We start from the raw sequence: 18,221 nt of genomic DNA on the forward strand, positions 1-18,221 counted from the left end.
AAGGAAACCATTTTATAAACCTCAAAAACAATACAAAAACTTAATTATGAAAATCTATTATCTATGCATAAGTATATGCATATGGTAAAGTCATAAAGGAAAACAATTATAATTTGAAAGGTCAGGCTCATGGTTATCTCCAAGAGAAGTGAGGCGGCTATATTCAGGACACAAGGGCTTCAAAGTAATGATGGTTCCAGTTTACAGCTGGAGGGTAGGCTCATTATTGTTCATTTTATAACTCTGTTCATAATTTATCTTATAAATGTCCTTTTATATGTACCAATTATTAGAGAACAAAAAATATATGGCTGTAGTATAAACCCTGATAGTTGGGATTTTTTTTCTTTTTAGTAATACAAGTGCCTGACTTAAGCTTTTATTGCAATCCACTTCAAATATGGCTATCTCTTGAATAAACATACTGCCAGCCACAGGACTAGATAAAGTCAGGTCACCTGCCCCTACTGAGGCTCCTTGGTTTGAGAGATCTTTGTTAATTTCAATACCTGACCTCTGGGCCAGTCTTTTCCCTTCCTGTGATTTAAATTCCCACTCTTATGTTTTAAATCCACCAAAGAGAATGAGCCCTCAAAACCCTACGCCCTCATCCTAGACACCAACAAAGCCAGAATCCCAGATGCACACTTGCTCCCTACCTCTCCTATACCTCCCCTTGTCCCCATGACCTAACTGCATGGTCCCAGATGTGCTGTGTAATTTCCAGGTCCTGTAAGTAATAAACCTTGATTATTTTTTCAAAATTTCCTGGTAATTATTGCTAAAAGGCATCTTGTCATGATAATAAGAACCACAAGTACCTGTCAAACCACAAAATCAGTTATTGATAGGCTAAGACTGGCACAAACCCATGGCATATTGTACTTACATTAAAATTATAGGAAAAAGAAAACAAAATTGTAAGAATTAACGATGGAGAAGGCAAGTATTTTTTTTAAAAATCAGTATTCTTCAAAATCAACCATCCAGCCTTATGATCTCTGCTCTATTTCATCAACCTGGAATATTCTTCTCCATGATATCTACTTAACTGACTCCCTCGCCTCCTTCCAGTCTTTGCTGCACTACCCTCCCCTCTTCTCAGTAAGACCTCTCCTGACCACCTCATTTGACTTCTCAATCTCCCATCCACTGACAGCTGGCCCTATTAACCTCCTCGGGGTCTCATGGCTTATCCTTCTCTATAGTCCATACCACTTTCTAAAATACTATATAATTTACCAATTTACTATGTTTATTATTTATCTTCTGTCTTCTATCCTTCCTCTACTCTACTCGGATGTAATCCACATACATGCTGGGATCTTTGCAATTCTATTCACTGATATGTCCCATGTGCCTCAATAGCTGGTGTTCAATAAATGGATATACCACTTTATTTTAACAGAAGGTTCCTGGATAATATACCATTCCATGATCTCTTTCACGAATTATCTTTTTTACTGATAATGTATAAGTTGGACACAAACTCAAATCAGGTAATATGACCCAAGATAAAATTTTCAGGGTGGCCTATTTAAAACAAGATCTGTTAATTATATCACAGTTTTTGACTAACACTTGTTTTAGTTATGGAACTATGTTAAAACCAGTTTCAGCCATGAATAAATCAAATATTAATCAGGAGCTTGTTTTAAGGTCAAGATATATGGGAAAAAACAAATTTAAAAATCATTACCATGTGTATATAAATGATCTTCCGTAACTTGCTTATGTCAATGTATCCCACAACATAGAGTGCAAATAATGATGCAATCTGAAATTTAAAAAGTTATGTGAAAATTTAAAATTATACATATATAATGAATAGATTAAAAAACTAAGAAAGGAATTATCTTTATTTTACCTCAAATTTATATTTATATAGAAAGTTCTTTAGTTTCCCTCTTACCTGCTAATTTATGATTAAACATGGTGAATACATTAATATAGCAAATATTGGTTGACTATTCTCTTCCATTCACTTCTCTCTCAATTAACCATGTAAATTATCTGCTTTGCAGATTATCCAAAACAATACTCCTTTTAATGTCAGAGTGACTCTACTGCCGACATGTAGAATTACAAAGTGCCTTGCTCAAATAATATGAAAATGCAATTATAATGTGACAATTAATACATAATTGGGAAAGATACATTAAAAGCTAAAAAATAATTATTTAATGCATGTGTGTGTAAAAATATATTAGGTTCTGCTTGTTAGTCACACTTAAAAAGTATCTCCATTAGTGTTCTCATTTATACTTATACAAATATTCCAGTGTTGGCTATAGTTAAATTTATCAAATTTCAAGCTAGAAGTACTTGTATTACAAAGGTATTAACTTTTTTTAACAGTTTTGAAGAAAATTGTGAATGTATTTTCCAAGAATTCTAAGAGTACTGGAGTTATTCATATGAATTAATTGATTATATGAATAAATTGATTAAATAATATACCTCTTAGTAAAATGGCTCAGCTGGTAAAGAATTCGCCCGCAATGCGGGAGACCTGGGTTCAGTCCCTGGGTTGGGAAGATCCCCTGGAGAAGGGAAAGGCTACCCAGTCCACTATTCTGGCCTGGAGAATTCCACGGACTGTATAGTCCATGGGGTTGCGAAGAGTCGGACACGACCAAGCAACTTTCACTTTCAGTTTTTTAGTAAAATAGAGAGGTATTCAAACAGTGTCTTTCCATCTTTCTTCATGGAAAAAGCAATTCAAATTAAATTTCATGCTTCTCTTACTACACAAATACGTTTTAAACAAACAGCAAAATAGCTGTATAAACATGTATCTTAAGTTATGTTCATCAAGTTTTTAATCTCCAAGTAATCTACAATAAATTTTCCTAAAAGCAAGAAAACAATGCTTCCCTTTACCCAGATTTCTCCATGGGGAACACATCATTGCTGAAGGGTGACTGATTCGACACAACTGTGGGCAAGCGTGTTGTTATTCAGTGTAAGCCCCACAGAGAAGCACATTACTTCCTCCTCTCACTCCATGCAACTCCCCACATTCCCCATCCCCCAGATAAAAAACATAAAGCTGGCCATCTCCACCAACGGGAGGGTAGGAGCTCTCCCTTTCCATTCCAGGAGTTAAGCAATACACAACAGGCCTACTGGGTTTTAAGAAGTGACCCTCAGGGACATTTTAAACCAGAAACATTTAAAATGTCAACAAACTAAATAAGACAAGAGAGTCTAAAAGGTAACATCAAATAAAGAATTAAGTACAAATAGAGCCACCTGAAATGCAGGAGACCCAGGTCCGATCCTTGGGTTGGAAAGATTCCCTGGAGAAGGGAATAGCTGTGCACTCCAGTACTGTTGCCTGGAGAATTCCATGGCCAGAGGAGCCCAGCAGGTGACAGTCATGGTGTCGCAAAGAGTTAGACACGACTGAGCGACTAACACTTTCACTTTTTCAAAGCTTCTCTTAATAAAAAAAAAATGATAGAAACAGCTAACCTGACATCCTATTAAGTAGTGGTAATGTGTTAGGAGTCTTATAATACATACATGACCCCATCTGATCCTAATCACAACCCAATACAGTAGGTTATTTCATTTTCTCTACTTCATATATGAGAAAACTCAAACTAAGAAAAGTTAGGCTGTCTGTCCAACTAAGAAGCTACTGAACAGAGTTAGGTCTCAAATCCAGGCTTGACTTCCTTTCTCAAGCAAGACACTTCAAAGGACATTTAAAAGCAACTCAAGTTGCTTTCTATGAATAGGAATAAGGCCAGTATAAGAAAAAATCAAAGTAGTGGGTGCAGGGAAAAATGAGCACACATTCTACTCCCCACTCTCAATATCCACTAATAAATAAATCTTATTTATTGCCCTATCTTGAAATTTCTTTCAAAATATCAACTGAAAAGAACATTTTAGGACTTAGAATCATGTAACATATCAGTTCTATAATTTTAGATAATTAAGTTCTTATAATCAAATATACTAAACTTAATTCAGTTTAAAAATATAAGCACCTTACCTGAGTAAGAAGTACAAACTGAGCAAACTGCCAGGGAAGCATAAAAAATACATTGGAAATGCAGAGTGCAATCAGGCTTCCTCTGTAAAGTTTCGTAGCCCTTAAAAAGATAAAATAAGTTTAACCAGAAAAGATCCCCTGGAGAAGGAAATGGCAGCCCGGTCCAGTATTATTCTTGGAGAATTCCATGGACAGAGGAGCCGGGCAGGCTCTATAGTCCACGGGGTCACATACAGTCAGTCACGACTGAGTGATTAACAGACACACAAATCAGAAAACATTCTAGCATGGCTCCAAATCGCTACAAATTAGAATCTCTAAACACAATCTGGTTGTAACACATAAAATGAGCCAATGGATTAAAAATTATGCCTACTGACACCCAATTACAACAACTTACTATGAAAAGTAAATACCCAGTATAACTGTAACAAGGGCTTCCCAGGTGGCTCAGCGGTAAAGAATCCACCTGCCAGTGAAGGAGACACGGGTTCAATCTCCGGGTTGGGAAGATACCCTGAAGAAGGAAATGGCAACCCACTCCAGTGTTCTTGCCTGGGAAATTCCATGGACAGAAAAGCCTGGTGACTACAGTCCATGGATTTGCAAAAGAGTCAGAAAGACTCAGCGACTAAACAACAGCAATAACTGTAAAAAAACAAAGTTTCCAAAGGGGAGAGGGGGAAATCAGTCAGTGTATCTGCTGAGTTTTTTCAAACTATATTTTGGTGAATTCACAACCAAATATATATATATGTAAAGCTGCATTCAATAGATTAATTTGGAGAGATAGATGATGCCTATGAAAAAAAATCACAGAAGTAGCAGATTCTAAGCAATAAGTATTCTGCAGACAAGCAAGCAAGTGTTTAGGATATGGGCTGGGCAGCTGATGGACGTTTTCTGGAGGAGATGAGATAAAAGCTGGGTTCTGCATGAATAGGACACAGAAAAGAGAAGAGGAGGCAAAGGCAGGGGGCATTTGGATCTCTGATCTGAGCAGCTGTGGACAATCAGAGCATATTAGCAAGGGAATAAGAGGAAGAAAAAGTTTGCCAGCACTGGATTTAAGACAGAAGCAGAAAAGTAGGTGAAAAGCAGAAAACAGAGACTGATGGGCAGTCTACTGTGTGCACTGTATTAGAGAAAAAAACCAAGATCAAGAGTGTGGTTGTGGTGACACAACACGTGCAGTGGAGAATCAGGTGTTCATACAGCACATCACTTCTTCCCAAAGTGTTTGAGAAGGAAAGGTCTATCACGGTGCGCCAGAACTAAAGCTGAATCCAGAGGTCAGCTTACTTGAAGATGCTAAAGAAGCTCTAATTTCCATAATAAAAGAGGAATTTAAGGCAGAGCAATCAGACTGGAGCTGCAAAGACTTTAAGAGCTAATACAAAAGCTGCCACCCATCCCATATTCTGTGAAAGGTCGGTCTAAAAACACTAAGAGACAAAGCCACATAATGGCTCTATTCCTGCCAAGCTCATCATGGGGAAATGGATCACCCAAAGGGTTTGATGTAACACACGTCAACCAGTTCTCCTGAATTCTGCACTGAACAGAGTTAGACTAGTCTGAGTCATCTTCAGATTTTCATCATGCTTTGTTCTATTGTTTCCTACACTCCATTTTCTTTTATCGTCACCCTGTGAAACAAGGCAGCATCCGTCTAAATTCTGTATCTTTCAGTAGAAGGGGAGGAAACTATTCTCCTTTAAACTCTCTTTCTACCACTGTGGTGCCTGCATCTCTATTAGGTCTCTAACTGAAGGCCAGAGAAACAGGGATGAGCCCAATCCAATCCTGCGTTTCTAGCAGGAATTCTCCTAGCATATCTTTATCTACTCAGAAGGTTTCTTTCTACCCCTGCTATTCAGTTCTCAGGGATGCTAAACAAATGCAGAAAGAACTACACATATGACAGTTCCTGACCACACGTATTCTATGAACTGTTCTTGGGTAGGTACACTCTACTGCCACCAGCTTCCCCATTTCTTCCTATTTTTGGAAGGCTGCTGTGGTGGCAGAAAACGACCTGGGAAAGCAGAGATGGCAGAAGCAGAAGCAGACCTGTTGCTCCTCTGGCGTATCTGTGGATCACTAATCAAAGGAAAGAAGACTAGAAGGCAGATTAAGAAAACATTTTGGGTAGTAACATATTTTGAAGTTATAGTCTTAAAATACCTTTATGAAAGCAACCTAGCAACAGCATCATCTTAATTATTTTATTACATTGTTTTCATAACGGAAGTTTTAAAAATTCCAGCTTAAGTTATTCAATGCAAAGCAAATAACAACCTTTAAAGATAAGTCAAAGTTACCTGAGAATGTGAGTCACAAGCAACATCTGAAGTACAAGGAATGGATATGAGAAGCTTTCACGGAGAGGAGGTGTCCACATCACACGGGTACACTGAAAAAAAAAAAAAACAAATTCATAGTGTATGGTAACTTTGCTAAATGTGCTGAGTAAGACATACCAACTGAAAATTGCTATTAAGCTTTTCTCACAATGTAATGGTGTGCCAGAAAACAAACTATTGATACTAACATTTTTACCAACAGCCAAATTAGGAGGAAGGCACACATGGCATAAGACCTTATGAAACAGTAACATCATGAATTGTCAACAGCAAAGTCCTAAAAAGCTTCACCTGCAGCTTAAAAGGAACAGAGGGAAAACACCACCAAGAAAATGTTCTGCCAAAACTAAAAACACTACATTTGAGGTGACTATGAAAATTAACTATAGTTTGTCTTCTTTCACATGAATTTCAGCAAAACTATTCATAACTAGTTCAATAACCTCAGATTTAACCTCAGATATGCAGATGACACCACCCTTATGGCAGAAAGCAAAGAGGAACTAAAGCGCCTATTGGTGCAAGTGAGAGTGAAACAGCTGGCTTAAAACTCAACATTCAAAAAACTAAGATCATGGCATCCAGTCTCATCACCTCATGGCAAATAGATGGGGAAACAATGGAAACAGCGACAGACTTTATTTTCTTAGGCTCCAAAATCACTGAAGATGGTGACTGCAGCCATGAAATTAAAAGACACTTCCTCCTGGGAAGATAAGCTATAACCAACCTAGACAGCATATTAAAAAGCAGAGACATTACTTTACCAAAAAAGGTCCGTGTATTCAAAGCTATTGTTTTTCCAACAGTCATGTACAGATGTGAGAGTCGTACCACAAAGAAAGCTGAATTCGCCAAAGAATTGATGCTTTTGAACTGTGGTGCTGAAGAAGACTCCTGAGAGTCCCTTGGACTGAAAGGAGATCAAACCAGTCCATCCTAAAGGAAATCAGTCCTGAGTATTCATTGGAATGACTGATGTTGAAGCTGAAACTCCAATACTTTGGCCACCTGATGCAAAGAACAGACTCACTGGAAAAGACTCTGATGCTGGGAAAGATTGAAGGCAGAAGGAGAAGGGGAAAGAATGAGATGGTTGAATGGCATCATTGACTCGATGGACATGAGTTTGAGCAAGCACCAGGAATTGGCGATGGACAGGGAAGCTTGGCATGCTGCAGTCCATGGGGTCACAGAGAGTCAGACATGACTGAGGGACTGAACTGAACTGATTCATAGCTAATATTTCAAAACTCTCTGGGGACATCACTGTTAGTATTTTTATCGACAATACCACTTAAAAGGAGCACTCCATTTTTGTTTTTACTTCTTTGACCTGAGCTGCCAAGTATTTATAAAAAGTGGTACAGGAGATCAAATAAAATAACAGAAATTCTAAAATAGTTATCAGCCTTTCTGAAAGCTAACTTTGGATTTGATTAAATAACATAATAGTCCAGTTTTAGTACTCTATCATGTTTCTGCATATATATTAAATATATTAATAAGTCCATGTTTCAGTTTGAAGAAAACAGCCCTGGATTAAATGTAAAGCAATTTGATATCACTACTACTAAGCTAGTCACACTAGAAGGAATCATTGCATCTTTCAAGTCAAGCAGGGTAAATTTAAGGAATATATAGAATGACAAAGATCGTGATGGATACAAGCCTTTATTTTAGCTCTGCCTTAGACTATTAGATATCTCTACTACCCCTATAGAAAGTTTGAGTCAATTTATTTCTCTTTTTCTACCAAAAGTCACCATTCCCTATGAAATTAACATAAATATATATTTTTAAATGAACTTACATGCAAGATAATATGAAAAGATTGAAAGTCTTTAAAAATGCATGTTTGTTGAGATACAATTTTAAAAAATGTTAGTTTATTAAATTAATTAGTTTATTAGAGATTTCAGTATGATTGATAGAAGAAATATATAGCCAAAATTTATAAAGCTACCAATCTCTATGCAAAAACCAGTAAGAAAATATTTAAACTATATAATACACAATTTGAAAATTTTCCTTAGAGTGTTCACCCACATTTATTTCATTACTAAATTCAACTATGTTGTCATCTCTTAGAAATTCATTTCTCTTAATAGCAATAGTCACTCAGTTTGCTAAAACTCAATTACATCCTCTGTAAAGTATGGATAAGAAAGCTCAATTATAAACTATAACAAAGAGCAAGGTTTTCTCCTTCTAAAATGTTAAGAGTGAATGAATTCAAATATATGTGAACATGTTTCTTATTGTTTCTCCAATAACACAGGGTGCTTTTCTGAATCTGAAACAAACATAACTGCTGATCTAAATGATACCATATAATACGAAAATTTTTTTAAAAAGATGTGTCTTAATCATACCTTAAGTAACAATAATAGGTATTTTTATTTAACTGTAATTTTAAGTGGAAAATAAAAATCTATAATTCTCTTTATAGGTTGAAATATAAGAAAGGAGGAAATATACACGTGAACTGCTTCAAAAAGGATTACAGAAAAGTACTCTGCACTCTGACAAAGAATAAGAAATTCTTTAATTGTGAAAATAAATTCAATAAAAAAATCTTGCACTGTTTAAACTGTCCTCACCCACTACATAATTTTTAATCTATTTGGCTTGGTAAGGGCTAAATCTTTTAGTCATGTACTCAAGAAACAAAAACAAAGAAATGTCAGCAATAAACAGCTTCATTTTTCAACCTCTCTTTTCAAATAGGTGACTTATACTACTAGAGATCTGAGCATAATTGATTTCTTTTCATAATTTAAAAATAGAAATAGAACTGACTAGTCAATTATAACTTATAGTCAGTATTAGTATCAAATAGATCATGTTTAAGGCTTGTTCCAGAGTTTTAATTAGAGTTAAAAGGTTTGAGCTTAAAACAACGATCCTACCTCTTGACTGCTGCACTGTTGTATTAGCTACAATAGTAAACACTATACAAGTGATTCCAAAATGATTCCTGACCTCCACGGGTTTGGCTACTCCTTTTCTAAGAACAGTAAAGGTTTAAGGATTCAACTATCCAGATGTCAAGCATAAAAATGCTGGATGCAACAAAAAATGCAACAGCCACACAACATCATCTAGCTGATGTTACCTGGGCAGCCCCATTGTTTAGGCAGACCCTTAGCTTGGCATTGGCTTTATGAGGCTGGTGGGACTGCAACTTTATAAGTCAGGTAGGTTTCTTGGAGCTTTTATCTCTTTCTGTACCATGTACTGATACACTGCCCAATTGAACCATCAGTTATTGATACATACATCAATTTGAATTTGTAATACAATTTTTGCTTACACAAAAATTAATGCTTCAGTGACATATAATTGCTATTAACAAGCTTTGTGTGCTTGTGTGAGTGCTTAGTCGCTCAGTCATGTTCCACTTTTTAAGAACCTGTGCGCTGTAGCCTGCCAGGCTCCTCTGTGGGACTTTTCAGGTGAAGGTTGCCATTTCCTCCTCCAGGGGATCTTCCCAACCCAGGGATCAAAGCCAGGTCTTCCGTGTCCCCTATACTGCAGGCAGATTCTTTACCCACTGAGCCATCGGGGAAGCCCTTACTATCTTAATAAAGTATTTCTACTGGTTCTATGGAAAGAAATGTTTATCTATTTTTGTCTCTGATCTCCCAGGATAACAGCATATCCTACCATAAAGTTTGCAAAAAAAACTTCTGTGAAATGAGTCAGCTTTGTTGGATAAGCAATAACTTACATCTTCATGACTCCATCCTTTGTACCAATAACTCAAACCTGACCTTTCCTTACTTATTTAAACATAGAAAAAATGCCTGACAAGGTGTTATCAACTCTACCACCTTTACTATGTGGTTGTAAACTAAACTACTCAAGGTTATTATCAACATGCTCAATATTCTGTATACAGTATTAAAGTATTCGTCATGACACAAAAACAATATAAATATAAAATGAAACAAATGATTCCAACTGCACTGAATGGTAACCTAACAGAGAAGCAAAAATAATTTAGGTATATATCGAGCTATTTCGCTTTTGAACTCTGTATTCCTTAGCAGAATATGATCTTAGGAAACAAAGAACAGCAAAGAAATCTTAAGCTTTACTTAGTAGGTTTGTTGTTAGTAATCGTATTAGTGTACGAATTCTGAAATTATTTTGTATATACTACAGAATAAAGCAAATAAGTAAATACAATTACATTATGGGGAGGCAGAAGATACAAATATGGAGTAGGGGAAGGCAGAGTTTATAACACTGGATTACTAGATCAGAATCAATGGAGGAATCGGTGTGAATTAATGATTTTTGCTGAAAGAAGCTAAAAGCGATTACATCCAAGCAGTAATAAGCACACTAAGCACCCTGCTTTTGGTCTCTAAATACCATTTTCCACCAGCAGGATCTAAGATTCCTTGGAAAATAGCTGATTCCAAATCTAGGGACAGGAAAGTACTAAGTGATTTTGAAACAACTTTTTGTGCAAGAAAGTAAGTGTTCAAAGAACACTGAGGGAAATAAATAAAGAACACTGGACACATCAAAAGGGCAGAGAATAGTACCAAAATACACATGTGTGCCTACACACACACACAACTTAGGAATTAATTTAACAAAAATTATGATATAAAAAACATTGCTGAAATAATTGAAGAAGATTGATATAAATGAAGAATAGTTATGTTTACAGATGGGAAGATTTGATATATTTAGAATGCCTCTTCTCCCTAAATTGATCTAGAGATCAAGGCAATAACTAAAGTCCAAGCAGGTTGTATATGTGCTGAGGGAAGGAGGAATCATGGAAAACTGATTCTAAAATTCATATGAAAATACAAAGAACCTGGACTAGTTAAAGCAACACTGGAAAAAAACAGTGTTAGAGACTTTTACTACCAGATACCACACTTTTAAAGCTACAATATTTAAGATTGCATGATAATGACTTAAAGATAAACAGCCAAACTGGAACAGATTTGAGAGTCTAAAAACAAATCTACTGATACTCAGTCACTTGATTAATGACAAAAGCATCAGTACAATTCAAAGGAAAAAGAATTGTCTTTTCAACAAACAGTACTAAATTAATTTAATATTCAGATTAGGGTGAAGAAGCAGAGACAAACAGGAACTTTCCCTGGCAGTTCAGTGGTTAAGACTCCACTTTCCAATGCAATGGTGCAGATTCTATCCTTGGTTGGGGAACTAAGATCCCATCTGCCTCATGGCCAAAAAACAAAAACATAAAACAGAAGCAATATCATAACAAATTCAATAAAGACTTTAATATATGGTCGACATGGAAAAAAAAAAAAAAAAAACTTGAAAAAAGAAGAAGCACTGAAGAACAGTCAGGAGGCAGAAAGAAGTCACAATCTCGTGTTTAGCTTCCAGAAAACTGCTGAAGTTGAATCCAGTGATGGACTGATACTAAAAAGCTAAAAATTTACCTCCTCCAAATTCAATTGCTTGTAAGACCAAAGAGATCATACCCTGGAGTGAGCATCTGGGAAACTGGAGAGTGAGCCACAGGGCAGAAATTTCCTTCATTCATTTGAAACTGGAGGAAAATTTTAATTAAAACTACAGCACTCCCCAGCTTAGCAAGACTCATGGCGGGATCCAATCGCTTGGCCCTTACCCTACATGCTCAATCCAGGAAAAGATATTCCCTCTCTGATGGGGGAAAAAAAAAAAAACAAGCAAAAACAATTATTTAATTCGGGCTTTATCATTTTGTTATACAAAATATCTTGTGTAAAATAGAAATCTATGAGACATGTAAAATCAAATACATAACCCACAATTAAAAGGTAAATTCTAGTCAGAAAATTTAAATCCACAGAGAACATTAATGTTGGAATTAGCAGACAGGGAATTTAACTATAATCATTAGGTTTAAAAATTTACAGAAAAAGATGGATAAAATGGGTGAACAGATAGGAATTTTCAACAGAGAAATAGAAGCTCGGGGAAAAACTTAAATTTATAATATCTAAAATAAAAAATTCACTAGATGGGCATTAAAGCAGACAATGTATCAGAATAAAGTATCAATGAACTCAGGGACAAATAATATATCCAAATAGAGAAAGAGAAACAAACAAACAAACAAAAAGATGAAGGGAGTACGAAAAACCTGCGGGACAACATCAAAAGCTGAACATACATGGAACTGGAATCCTCAAAGACAGTAAGAAAGAGAATGGGGAAGACAAAGTATCTGAACAAAAGATATTTGCTAAAGTTTTCTAAAAACCAATTTAAAAAATCAACCCACAGAACAAAGATGTTCAGAGAAATCTAAGCAGGGTACATACAAAGAAGACCACATTTAAGTTCATCACCATCAAACCAAGAGAAATCAAATACAAAAAAAGAAAACTTCAAACCATTATAGAAAACATATTACATTCAGCGAAACAATAGTAAGTGTGATAGATGACTTTTCAAACAATGGAAGCCAGAAGACAAAGAATGACATTTAAAGAGCTTAAACATAAAGCTTTCAACCCAGAATTCTTATCCAGCAAAAAAAAAAAAAAAAAAAAAGGCACTTAAAAAATAATGAAGGAAAATAAGGATGTTTTTAGAAAGGCAAAAGCTAAGAGAACTTATTGGCAGCAGATCTGTACCACAATGCTAAATAAAGTTCTTAAGACTGAAGAGAAACTACACCAGATGGAACCCCAGATCTGCAGGAAGAAATGAAGAACACCACCGAAACCCAAATTGAAACATCCAGCTATGAAAGATGACTAGGAGTTAACCAGGCATAGATTAGGAGACACAGGGAGAGGGAAACAGGCAGGACACAGGAGAGAGCATGTGCAAAGGCCCTGAGACAGGAAAAGGAGCAGTCCTTTCTGGGAACTAGAGGAAGGAAGGACAGCAGGGCTGAGGCAAGAAGAAAATGCCCTAGTGCGGAGAGACCCAGAAAGGGCCAGGGCGTGAAAGATGCGGGAGGCTGGTTTTCTGCCACATTAGAAGCTATTACTAGTCTTCAAACTACATCAACAGATTCATCTCCAACTAAGACTAGCACACACTCTGTTTATGGACTTCTGGAATTAAGTCTCACAAATACACACAGCACTCAATTGCCTGAATAAATAATACATCTTGCACTTACACTATCTACAAAATTAATGTAAAAAATATTTAAATCATGTCACTCGTCTGCAGGTAACCCTCCATAGCCTTTCCATCTGCTCCAAATGAACCTTACAATGACTGACAGGACTACAGAATCAGCTCTTTCCACATCCCACCTTCCACCTTTCACTGTCTGGCCTTATACCTTCTACTCTCTGCTCCTCCAAAATGGCCTCCTTGCTTCTCCCCAAATAAATCAGGAAACCCCCGCAACCCCCCACCTTTAGCAGAAGACTGTTCCACCTTCACATCCACAAGGGACCTTTGTTTTACTAACTGAAACATCTGCAGCCTCTACAGATCCTGACATAGGGTACGCCCTCAGTATATGCTGCTGTTGTTTTTTCCCTATTTATTTTTTTGAAGTATAGTTGATTTACAGTGTTGTTAATTCCTATTATACAGCAAAGTGATTTGACTATATATGTTGTTTTAAATGAGTTGAATAAACACAAGACCCAGAACAAATGTCCTTACCATCATTAGAAATGAAAGGGAGGAAGGAAGAGGAAACGAGAAAAGGTTCCTTAAGTTGGCAAGAAAAGATCTCATCATAAAAAGCTAAACAAACCTATTTCACATAAAATGAATTTTTAACAGTCAAAAACTGGAGAAAAGTACTGCATTTAGTTTTTTTTTTAATGTATCCATCTAAATGCTTTTCAATTAGCATGCTAAAAATCAACCAATGCTATAAATATCTTATAATAAGAAAACATTTTAAAAGCAAAGAAAAATTGTTAGTTTTCATCTTAGCAAAAATTCTCAATAGGAACAGAATTAACATTTAATTAAAAAGTTTGATAAAACATCTGCATAATTTTTATTATAAAATAATTTTATATATAGCCTCAATATTACTGATCATTACTATGAGCCACTAATAGCTTCTTTATTATGTTTTCACATTTTTCAGATTTGAGGGTTTAAAATTTTCCTTTTAAATAATTTGATTAATCATTTATGCTACATAATTTGTAGTTCTTCTATTAGAGCAAAAATTTCCCCTTGTAAAACCATCTGAGAAAGGAATGCTTCAGAAAGTACATCATATAAAGAAATGGCAACCCCCTCCTCCAGCATTCCTGCCTGGGAAATCCTATGGACAGACGAGCCTGGTGGGCTATATAGTCCATGGGGTTGCAAAAGAGCTGGGCGTGACTTAGAAACTAAATGACACAACAATGAAAACAAAAATACTATCTTAGACTCAATTACAGAACAAATTAAATAATGCAAATAGAACTTTAAAGCAGAAAACAATTCACAACTGTTTTTTGGCACATAAACCACTCACTCACATGATTTAAATAACTCTTCTAAGAAAGAAGGGTACCAGTTAGAAAACGGCCAGATATTCCAGTGCGACACACATTGTGCTTCTCTGGAAAAGTTCACTAAATACATGAATAGTTACAACCAGAGTAGATGCTGTGCCCCGCCCCCCCAATATAAAAACTATGTACTTTAAACAACACTTTTAAAAATGAGAAGAGAACAAGGGTCTGAAAATCTTACAATCTGAAAACCAAAATAAATTAAAAATTATAATAAAATCATTTTCAGTTACTTGTGATCTCACAATTATTTTATCCAAAACTACAGTTTATGTTCTCAATTAATGTCATTACTCAAAATGGTCACTTATATATTTTAAAGCTACAGTCACTGATATAAGTACAATTATTTACTTAACTAATTCAGGAAAACTACAGTTTTAATTCTAATCTCATTTAATCTTTTCCTAAGTAGAAAGTAATCCCTAGGTATGCTTCAATATCCCAAGTAGCTGAAAAGTGTTAAAAAAAAAAAAAATCTATCACCCTTAAAAATGAACTGAACTGTCTATTTCATTGCTAAAAACTGAAAAGACTGCTAAGAAAGATGTTCATGCTACAAGAGTATCAAAATTATTAGAAAAATGTATGATCAAAAATTAATAACCCCGTGTTGGAGAAGACTCTTGAGAGACTCTTGGACTGCAAGGAGATCCAACCAGTCCATTCTAAAGGAAATCAGTCCTGGGTGTTCTTTGGAAGGAATGATGCTAAAGCTGAAACTCCAGTACTTTGGCCACCTCATGCGAAGAGCTGACTCATTGGAAAAGACTCTGATGCTGGGAGGGATTGGGGGCAGGAGGAGAGGGGGACGACAGGGGATGAGATGGCTGGATGGCATCACTGACTCGATGGATGTGAGTCTGAGTGAACTCCGGGAGTTGGTGATGGACAGGGAGGCCTGGAGTGCTGCAATTTATGGGGTAGCAAAGAGTTGGACATGACTGAGTGACCGAACTGAACTGAATGTCTAGTCAAGGCTATGGTTTTTCCAGTGGTCATGTATGGATTTGAGAGTTGGACTATAAAGAAAGCTGAGTGCCGAAGAATTGATGCTTTTGAACTGTGGTGCTGGAGAAGACTCTTAAGAGTCCCTTGGACTGCAAGGAGATCAGTCCTGGGTGTTCACTGGAAGGACTGATGCTGAAACTGAAACTCCAATACTTTGGCCACCTGATGCGAAGAGCTGACTCATTTGAAAAGACCCTGTTGCTGGGAAAGATTGAGGGTAGGAGGAAAAGGGGACAACAGAGGATGAGATGGTTGGATGGTGTCACCGATTCAATGGACATGGGTTTGGGTGAACTCTGGGAGTTGGTGATGGACAGGGAGGCCTGGCGTGCTGCGGTTCATGGGGTCACAAAGAGTCGGACACGACTGAGCGACTGAACTGAATTTACACTGAGAATAACACAGTAGACCTTTCTGCTTAAGAGATAGTAATATTTAAAACTGTGCCTTGGCTTCGAAATTTTCAGTAATCTCTTTCTTCTCAACATCTCACTGTGAACACCCAATGCTCCTTTCTTCCACTGTTAAGCAATTATTTCCTATTTCTTAGGGCATTCTCACAGATCTGTGCTTCCAAATGTTTTATGGTCCACACCAAGGCACTAAGCAGCATCCACAGTCAAAAAGAGCCAAATAATTCTTTTATTTCTTTGTTTAAACTTCAGACCAAATTAATTAATTGATGTCATGTTGCAATCAATTGTCAAATAACTCTAATCTATAAAGTCACTCTAGCTTTAAATTTCTGTGATTTTAAATACTACGCATGTGCTAGTTTAAGTTTCACTAGTAATCCACTAAATGATAAGAAAAGTAAGTTCAACCCTGAGTCTACAGTTTAGTTTTTGTATGACTACCCTCAGAGCTTTGTAACATGTATATATTCAAATATTGTAGACAGTGTAGAAACACTTAAAAGGATTAAGTTACTTCACACAAAACAACCTGACCTTTTATATGAGAGTTCCCCTCATAGAAAACTTTCATGAAAGAAAACCAAACATATACATATATATTACTAGAAATTCATTTACAATTATAATTAAGTTAGTGGAAGGATTTCATTGGCATCTTGAATTTATATTAAAATTTAACCTAAAATGTTACCAATAATAATACAATTACACAGCTAATACTTACTTAGCAGCAACTATGTGTCAAACATTGTTTGAGACACATTACAAATATGAGCTCATTTAATCTCGCAATAATCCAATGAGATGGATAACATTATTATGCCCATTTACAAAGAGAAAACTAGGGTGGGTGAGATTAAAGGGCTTGCCCAGGTCACTTAGTCACTAAATGGCAGAGTCAGGATTTGAACAGGGGTAGCCTGGATGCAGAGTCTATGCTTTTTACAATGTTATTCTCTTTAGAAAGAACTTGGATACATGCACAAATTTATAGATACAATAAAACATTCTTCAAAGGACCCTTAAAAGTATAACAAGGTTTAATATAAATGCATTAAAATAGAAACATATACAATAGCTCCTACATCAAAAAGTTACCCCCCAAAAGAAGTTAATGGATACATGGCTAGCTTATTTTTATTACAGTTAAAACAAGAGTTTTCACAATTTTAAATTATATACAGAATTAACACAGACCCACTATTTCTTTAAGCCACTAAGAGATATATCAAAAGATACAATGGTTATAAAATTTAAGATAAATGCTAGTGTTTAAAATTTGAATCAAAATAAGATTAAACATTTAAAGACTGCTGCTGCTGCTAAGTCGCTTCAGTAGTGTCCGACTCTGTGCGACCCCATAGACGGCAGCCCACCAGGCTCCCCCGTCCCTGGGACTCTCCAGGCAAGAACAGTGGAGTGGGTTGCCATTTCCTTCTCCAATGCATGAAAGTGAAAAGTGAAAGGGAAGTCACTCAGTCGTGTCCAACTCTGTGACCCCATGGACTGCAGCCTACAAGGCTCCTCCATCCATGGGATTTTCCAGGCAAGAGTACCAGAGTGAGTTGCCATTGTCTTCTCTGATTTTAAAGACTGCTACTACATGAAATTAAAAGATGCTTACTCCTTGGAAGCAAAGTTATGACCAACCTAGATAGCATATTCAAAAGCAGAGACATTACTTTGCCAACAAAGGTCGGTCTAGTCAAGGCTATGGTTTTTCCAGTGGTCATATATGGATGTGAGAGCTGGACTGTGAAGAAAGCTGAGCGCCGAAGAATTGATGCTTTTGAACTGTGGTTTGGAGAAGACTCTTGAGAGTCCCTTGGACTTCAAGGAGATCTAACCAGTCCATTCTAAAGGAAATCAGTCCTGGGTGTTCATTGGAAGGACTGATGCTGAAGCTGAAACTCCAATACTTTGGCTACCTCAT

General features: G+C 36.3%; 1 protein-coding gene across 2 annotated transcripts in view; it reads right to left on the bottom strand.

Annotated features, from left to right (window-relative positions):
* DPY19L1 (dpy-19 like C-mannosyltransferase 1) overlaps positions 1-18,221 on the bottom strand; it is a 92,984-nt gene that overhangs the window by 35,147 nt on the left and 39,616 nt on the right. For both annotated transcript variants that reach the window (XM_086396523.1, XM_086396522.1), the window contains exons 8-10: positions 6,331-6,422; positions 4,007-4,106; positions 1,700-1,777 (exon numbers count right to left, since the gene is read on the bottom strand). In XM_086396523.1, coding sequence (XP_086252649.1) covers positions 1,700-1,777; positions 4,007-4,106; positions 6,331-6,422 — 270 coding nt within the window. The remainder of the gene's footprint in view (positions 1-1,699; positions 1,778-4,006; positions 4,107-6,330; positions 6,423-18,221) is intronic.

This window comes from Bos grunniens, chromosome 4 (genome assembly GCF_055505025.1).
Source record: "Bos grunniens cultivar Pamir isolate PY7600 chromosome 4, Bosgru_T2T1.0, whole genome shotgun sequence".
Taxonomy (NCBI): domain Eukaryota; kingdom Metazoa; phylum Chordata; class Mammalia; order Artiodactyla; family Bovidae; genus Bos; species Bos grunniens.